The sequence below is a fragment of the Sinocyclocheilus anshuiensis genome, unplaced genomic scaffold (assembly GCF_001515605.1).
Source record: "Sinocyclocheilus anshuiensis isolate Anshui unplaced genomic scaffold, SAMN03320099.WGS_v1.1 scaffold469, whole genome shotgun sequence".
Lineage (NCBI taxonomy): Eukaryota > Metazoa > Chordata > Actinopteri > Cypriniformes > Cyprinidae > Sinocyclocheilus > Sinocyclocheilus anshuiensis.
In genome coordinates, this window is record NW_015537995.1 from 961,078 (window position 1) to 969,323 (window position 8,246).

The 8,246-nt window shown below is 35.8% G+C and overlaps 1 protein-coding gene across 5 annotated transcripts in view; it reads left to right on the forward strand.

Moving 5' to 3' along the window:
* LOC107675741 (protein FAM13A-like) overlaps window positions 1-8,246 on the forward strand; it is a 53,010-nt gene that overhangs the window by 1,371 nt on the left and 43,393 nt on the right. For 2 of the 5 annotated variants that reach the window (XM_016470168.1, XM_016470186.1), the window contains exons 1-2: window positions 1,711-2,227; window positions 4,677-4,886. In XM_016470168.1, coding sequence (XP_016325654.1) covers window positions 1,969-2,227; window positions 4,677-4,886 — 469 coding nt within the window. In that variant the 5' untranslated portion in view covers window positions 1,711-1,968. Of the gene's footprint in view, window positions 1-1,710; window positions 2,228-4,676; window positions 4,887-8,246 lie in introns of those variants that run through there. The other 3 variants (XM_016470160.1, XM_016470176.1, XM_016470194.1) reach the window with 3 other exon arrangements.

Sequence of the window (8,246 nt, forward strand, 5' to 3'; positions counted from 1 at the left end):
GCAACTTCAGGGATCTTATCTATGCACAATCAGCTTGTAACACTCCAAAGAGAAAGGAAAACTTGAAATCGCATCATATGACCCCTTTAATAACTACTTGAGGAGCAAAATGCTAGAGACTTTAGCAAGAATATTCAGATATAAAGCTTCTATGCTAATAATTAGTCATCACTATTATTTTAAAGAAATTGATACTTTTATTCAGCAAAAACTGTTTTTAACATTGATAATCAGAAATGTTTCTTGAGCGGTAAATCAGCATATTAGAATGATTTCTGAAGGATCATGTGACACTGAAGACTGGAGGAATGATGCTGAAATTTCTGCTTTGCATCACAGGAATAAATACATTTTAAAATATATTCAAATATAAAACAGTTCTTTTAAATTGTAATAATATTTCACAATACTACTGTTTTTAACAGTATTTTTTATTAAATAAATGCAGCTTTAATGGGCATTTCTGTTAAAAACATTAAACAAATCTCACTGATTATGAAGCAAATTAGGCCTTAGTTTGTGTTTGTGAAGTGACACTGAAGCAGATCACCATTGATTCAGCTCAGATTATGCTGTCATGCCTTCAAAAATAAATGCACTTATACTGTATGGTACTCCTACTATTGGTATTTGAGCAGATTATGCATAGGCTATAGGATAAACGTGTTTACAATGTGGCCTGGGTCATGCACTGCTGAAAAAGGACATTTCGTACAGAACACCCAATTAGAAGATGCTCACATAATAGACTGTAGAGAACAGAATGAGCAGACAATCTTTTCATTTACTGAAGTACAGCCTCTGAATATAATCCATTCTTGTGTTCTTTCCTTCATTTAGAAAGATGCTCTGTGTATCTCTGTGATTGTGACAACACAAAGAATTCATTTTGATGGATGTTACTTTAAGATCTTCAATGAAAAAATGCTTTTTTGTTAAAATAGTGTCTGCATAAACTCTTTTCCACGATGCAACTGAATACGTTTATTGCATTTTAAAAATTACTGCAGAAAGATATTATATGTACATGCAGCCTTGCTCAAAAATCTCAAACTAGCCTTAAATAGTTTGCTGGTTTTAGCTAATTTAAGCTGATCTAGGTCTCCAGTCTTAGGCTGATTTAAGAGTTGTACAATATTATATAAATATTAAAAAAAATTACATAACCCTTTAGCAATTTACAATGGTAAGCATACTCTCTGCTAAATTAAAACTTACTATTGTCCATCATATTACTTATCAATCTGTTTTGAAAACTATTAAAATGTATTTTTTTTTAATTATCAATAAAAGAAATTGTAAATAATAATAATTTAAAATGACAAATATCAGTTTAATTTAGTTTTCCCCATCATTTTTAGCATGCTAACGGTTACCAGATAACTTTTGCTTAAAAAAAAAATCATGTTTTTTATTTCTCTGTATATAAATATTAGCATGTATAATATAATATGAACAAACTATAAACTAAAACTTAATAAAATCTATAAATACATAAAAAAAACATGTAACCTAATAAATACAACTTAATTCAAAATATTAACAAAAACTACAATAATATATTAACAAGAGTAAAAATGACACTGCTTATACTTTGGGTGTAATACCTAATAAACCTCTTCCCGGTTTAACTTCAATTTATTGTAGTTTTCATTGAAAGAAAATATTTACATATTGTAAATATTTGTTCACCATATCAGTATAACTTCCTGAATGCATAACATTCAAAGCTTTCTTCTTCTAATCCGTAACAAGCCCTGTTCTCTAGGCACAGCTGAGTTTGACATACTGTCAGCTTGAGTGTGTTTCCTCTCACCTGGTTACAGGTGCATGGCAACCTCTCCTGACGTAGACACACACACACACACACCCTCCCTTCGGTTTCCTGCCACTGACAGATCCACCTACACCGGCAGTGGGAAAAGTCTCTGATATAAAGGGTGATATGGACTACTAGGGGTCTTCAAGATGCAGACGGTCAGAACGGTGGATGTGATTGACTGCTCCTTTCTCTTCTGCTTTTCCAAGCACAACAAGGCAGCTGTTCAGATAAAGGAGGACATGAAGAGGATGGTGCAGCTGCCCATGATCAAAGCCTCTCCGGTCACCGCCACAGCGGGGAAGAAGATCTTCGGCGTGTCCCTGCTGGAGTTGAGAGGTCTGGGACTTGTCAAGGACGGGGTTCCTGTGGTGGTCCGGAGCATAGTGGAGTATCTGGAAAAGCATGGTAAATGTTGCTCTCACCTGATCGTGGTTGGTGTGAGAAATCTGATCTGGGGACATTGATAAAGAATTAAAAGTAACCCGAGTATTTCTTTGGTGAACCATTATAATGCTTTAAGCAACTAACAGCACATCACATCCTGGCCTACTGCATTTTCACAAGGAAGAAATCATCAGGTGACTGATACAGGCTTAAGAGTTACTGGGCAATTTATGATTTATGATTGTTTTCAGAGGTGCGGCAAATGCTATAGTAACAAATAGCAAAATACTTTGTTTAGCCCTTTTGAACTTTATAGGGAACGATTCCAGGGCAAAAAAATAGAATATACCATAACATATTATATTATAATATAATATTATACTTTTTTCTGTTTTGCTTTCTATTTTTATTTTGACATGACAGGTTTTTTACTTAATATAAATAAAATAATAAAAAAATAAAATACAATAATTTAAATTTAAATTCCATTTATAAATCTATAACTTATATTTCTGTATTTTAGGTGCTGTGACTAGTCAACATTTATTTAAATATTTGTTGTATCATTTTAATTGCCTTACTTTACATTTTTTAAATACAAATATTTTTTGTGGTCATGAAAAAAATAGTAAAATGTTTTAGTTTATCTAAATCGTTTTCCTATTTATTTAAATTCTTGTACATGCAGTTTCTTATACATGAACTTCAAAGTTCAAACTTTTTAAAATCAATTAGATTTTCTCTTTGTGTGTGTGTGTGTGTGTGTGTGTGTGTGCTCCTTTTGAAGAATACTGTGGGTTCACTCAGTGCACTCTGACTACGTTGGCTGAAGTGAATGAACTGGCAAGCAGTGTGTTTTTCTACCTGCCAATAGTACGTGTTGTCTAAGAACATAAAATCACAGCTTTTACTACTTTAGTGAATGGCTCCAAGCCTTTAGCCAACAAAGACCAAGCTGTGACTATTACAATTAGGTAATTGGGTACCGGTCGGATCAAGGTCAAACCAAATAAAAAAGGAAAGATGTGTGCACTCAAGTAGCAGCATGATTTCTAATCGTATTTCTGCAAAAGATTCTGTAATATTTATTTATTTACAGTAAAAATACCAAGTTTACCATTATACAGTCAGTAAAAAAAATAAATAATAAAAATGTATTTTAGGAAGCATTATTATTTATTTGAAAACACAAAAGATAATAAAAAGCACTATAGATGTACAAAATGTACAAAAAAAGTTTTACTTCCTACACAAGCCCACCTCTGTCCTCTAAAAATCATTTGTTAGTAAAGAACTGTGATTGACAACAACATGACAAAACTGCAAGGATGAAATAGAAAACAATATTATTTTATATAACAATACTGAAATCAATTAGATTTTCTCTTTGTGTGTGTGTGTGTGTGTGTGTGTGTGTGTGCTCCTTTTGAAGAATACTGTGGGTTCACTCAGTGCACTCTGACTACGTTGGCTGAAGTGAATGAACTGGCAAGCAGTGTGTTTTTCTACCTGCCAATAGTACGTGTTGTCTAAGAACATAAAATCACAGCTTTTACTACTTTAGTGAATGGCTCCAAGCCTTTAGCCAACAAAGACCAAGCTGTGACTATTACAATTAGGTAATTGGGTACCGGTCGGATCAAGGTCAAACCAAATAAAAAAGGAAAGATGTGTGCACTCAAGTAGCAGCATGATTTCTAATCGTATTTCTGCAAAAGATTCTGTAATATTTATTTATTTACAGTAAAAATACCAAGTTTACCATTATACAGTCAGTAAAAAAAATAAATAATAAAAATGTATTTTAGGAAGCATTATTATTTATTTGAAAACACAAAAGATAATAAAAAGCACTATAGATGTACAAAATGTACAAAAAAAGTTTTACTTCCTACACAAGCCCACCTCTGTCCTCTAAAAATCATTTGTTAGTAAAGAACTGTGATTGACAACAACATGACAAAACTGCAAGGATGAAATAGAAAACAATATTATTTTATATAACAATACTGTTCAAAATATATTAATTTCACTTCCTATTGACAAATAACATCACTTGTGTTAGAATTTTTCCATTAAATCAGCTTTCAATACTTAAAGACTAGAATTCACTAAACATTATTATTTATTACCATATTTGTTCCAAACTGTAGTACATCCTGTACTCAATGCAGTTGTGCTTGTTTTCCTCTGGATGGTGCTATAACCCTTCAGAGAAAAAAATCACTTTACTGGGCTTTTGACATGTCAGCACGAAACAAGTGTACAAGTATTTTACTTGAGGCTTGATTTTTCTGTAGATTTTATGGCGTTCATCAAATATCTTCTCAGATATTTTTTAAAGATTAGTTTGGCAATTGAGCTAAGAGAGTGGCATAACTACGTGCTGAAACCCTGAAATGTTGTTAGTTTTAACTACAAATGGACTTACAGAGCTTCATGTCTCTCTCATGGTGCCACGATCTGCCAGGTCTTCGTCTGGAGGGTCTGTTCAGAGTAAACGGCAGCGTCCGGACTGTGGATAACCTGCGGCAGAGGTTTGATGGTGGAGAAGAGGTGGATCTTCATCAGGATGCAGACGCCTGTGCTGTAGCCAGTTTACTGAAACAGTTCTTGAGGGATCTACCTGAAGGTCTCATCCATCCCTCCATCCACAGTCCTCTCATTCAGCTGTACCAGGGTGAGTCAGCTTTCATGTATGGGTGGTGTGGTGTAGTACTTAAAACATGGGCTGGTGGTAACTGAAAGACTGTAGGTTCAAACTTCGGAGCCCTTAAGGGGACATGGTGAGTGAAAACATATGACATGGGAGGAAAAATGTAATTATACTTGAGAAGTAATCATTTTGACTTTAATTTGTATGCCTAATTATGTAGAAAACGCAAACGTTAAACGTTTCTTGTGTCGTCACTCTCAGTTAAGAAATTATACCATGTTTTCAATTCAAAACGACCATACTTGAGAAAAAAAGTCGAGTAGTTTGTATCACTGGATATATTACTATCATTAGTTTAAGATTTAAAGTAAAAATGTTGTCATATTAAACATTTCGCTACTTCCATCTTACCTCCCTCTCTTTCAACGTTAACTGGCGCTTCTCGCGCTGAAACTTGCTATAGTATCTGCTTTTGTGAACACTAAACCCCGCCTACTTTGATTTGATTGGCCATCTCAATCAGTTGTTAGACTGCCGAGGCAGAGAATACAAACCAGCCTAAATTAAAAATGTAAATACAATTAAAATAATAACAAAAACAATAAAAATTACATTAAAAATTTAACTTTTTTGTCATCCTAACAACAAACATACGTTTTAGGCTATCTCCATCTGTGGTGTGAACTGTGCCGTAAGAGCCCTTAAAGGGATATGGTTATGAAAAAATAAGCTGAAATGAGAAAAAAGATATTTAATTGCTCGCAAAACGTTTTTAAGGGGATATATATGTATATATGTATAGTCGTTTTACAAGATAAGGCAAATGTTTTGCATGCAAACGCAAAACCTTTAAAATATAATTTTCCCTCTCATATTTTCCCATCACAGTGTCCATTTATACTTACGCACGTTTTATATACATATATATAATTAACAATATTTACACACGTTAACATTATAATGTGTTTAATTCATAATAGCAAAGTAGGGCAGCGGTTTAGTGCCAATCAAACCCTGTTAAGCTGTTGATCAACTGAAATTATTTGGGTGAAGGTTATGGTTCTATCCTCGTGAGTCATAGTCAGGATAAAGACTGAGCAGTGCAGCCTTAGTAGACTTTAGTGTAGACTATATCATACTATAAGTATGCTTATAGACTATAAGTGCTTTAAATCATGATCTGTGTTTTCATACTGCCTGAAGAGCTCTAGGCAAGATTTTGGCTTATGAACGGTGTAAAAGATTAGATAGTGCTTTAATAAATTACATTATTTTGCTGGCTTACGTCCATTGGGTCCATTAAAATTTGAAAAAGATATTTAATTTGCAACTGTATCATCCCTTACTGACTTCTGCGACGTGCAGAGAGGAGACTTTGCTTGATTAATGTTGTCTTGGTGTCAGAGATCAGCAGTGCACCAATAAACACCTCAGTTTCATATTAAGGCGGTTTCCCAAAAAATAATTCCTGAAGGAATTACATGAGCTGCTTTCTCCACAGACTTGTTTGCTGTAGTTTTTTTCTTGTTCTCCTTCACTGTCGGTGTCCCAATCTCCCTCTCTTTGTGGCATGTGTGAGACTAAATATCCTGCGCAGATGGTGCATCTCGGATGCCAGAAAACAAGGATTAAAACAGACACATATTTGTATTGGGAATGTTATGTGTACATGCAGATACTGTACAGTTGCATAGTAATTTAAGATGAACTCTTGGATTTGATTTCAAACTCAGAACGAAAAAATAACCAATTGTTATTAAGTTGGCTTGAGAAAGCCAACTTACTGAAATCCGACTTAAACTTACAGTTATTATTATTATTATTATTCTGAGACTAAAATTTCTGACTCTAACTCCTCCTAGAGCTTTAACTCTACAAACTCCAAACTCAGCCCAGGGGCCGGTTGCATGAACTGTTTAGACTAGTCTTAAAAAGTTAGTCATCTAATTTTTTTTCTTCAAGACTGGTCATAACTTTTTTAATTCAGTCATGAAAAGGTAGATTGTTCTTATTTGTATTGGAAAAGGAAGACTGATTACCCCTTGGCAACTGCTAGTTGGTCAAACTAGTTCTTAAGACACAGACTTAACATGTTGGCTAAGATTATGCTCTTCAGACTGATCTCACTTAGTGTGCTATATCTTTTCTAACTGATCGGACTTACGGTTTTCTTAAAAATGAAGATTAAAAATCATAAAAATCCCGTAGACTTACATTGATGGAATGTTCAAATGAGCCAAGACTATCTATCTATCTATCTATCTATCTATCTATCTTTATAGCAACACTCTAGCAACTAGCCAAACCAACCTAGCAACCACCCTCAGTACCCTAGCAACCACAAAGCAACACCCTAGCAACCACTCCGGGTAGCCTAGCAACCATATGGCAACATCCTAGCAACCACCCCAAGTACCCTGGCAACACCTTAGCAACCACCACAAGTACCCTAGCAACCGCATAACAACACCCTAGCAGCCGCCACCGGTACCCTAGCAACGGCATACCAACATCTTAGCAACCACCCAGAGTACCCTAGCAACCACAAAGCAACACCCTAGCAACTTGCCCTGACACCCTAGCAACTGCATAGTAAGACCCTAGAAGCCATCCTGGGTACCCTAGCAACCACATAGCAACACCATAGCAACCACCCGAGCACCCCTATCAACTGCATAGCAACACCCTAGCAACCGAACCAGGTACCTTAGCAACTGCATAGCAACACCTTAGCAACTACCCAGGCACCCTAGCAACCGCATAGCAACACCCTAGCAACCACCCCGGACACCCTAGCAACCACAAAGCAACACCCTAGCAACCGACATGGGTACCTTAGCAACTGCATAGCTACACCCTAGTAACCACCTTAGCAACCACCCCAAGTACCCTAGCAACACCCTAGCAACCTATCTATCTATCTATCTCTGACAGACTGTGGGGGGGGGAGGGGCTCGAGCCCCTACCCCTTTAATCGCTGCCCTTTCGGTCTGGTCTATCTGCCCCCGGACCCCGATTTCTATCAAGCAAACGCCAAGCAAATTTTCGTAATTGCCGCAGATTTTCGGTTAAAGGAGACATATTATGCCCCTTTTTACAATATGTAATATAAGTCTCTGGTGTCCCCAGAATGTGTCTGTGAAGTTTCAGCTCAAAATACTCCACAGATCATGTACAGGTGCATCTCAATAAATTAGAATGTCGTGGAAAAGTTCATTTATTTCAGTAATTCAACTCAAATTGTGAAACTCGTGTATTAAATAAATTCAATGCACACAGACTGAAGTAGTTTAAGTCTTTGGTTCTTTTCTATTTCTATTCTTTATGGGGTTCAGGTCTGGTGAGTTTGCTGGCCAGTCAAGCACACCAACACCATGGTCATTT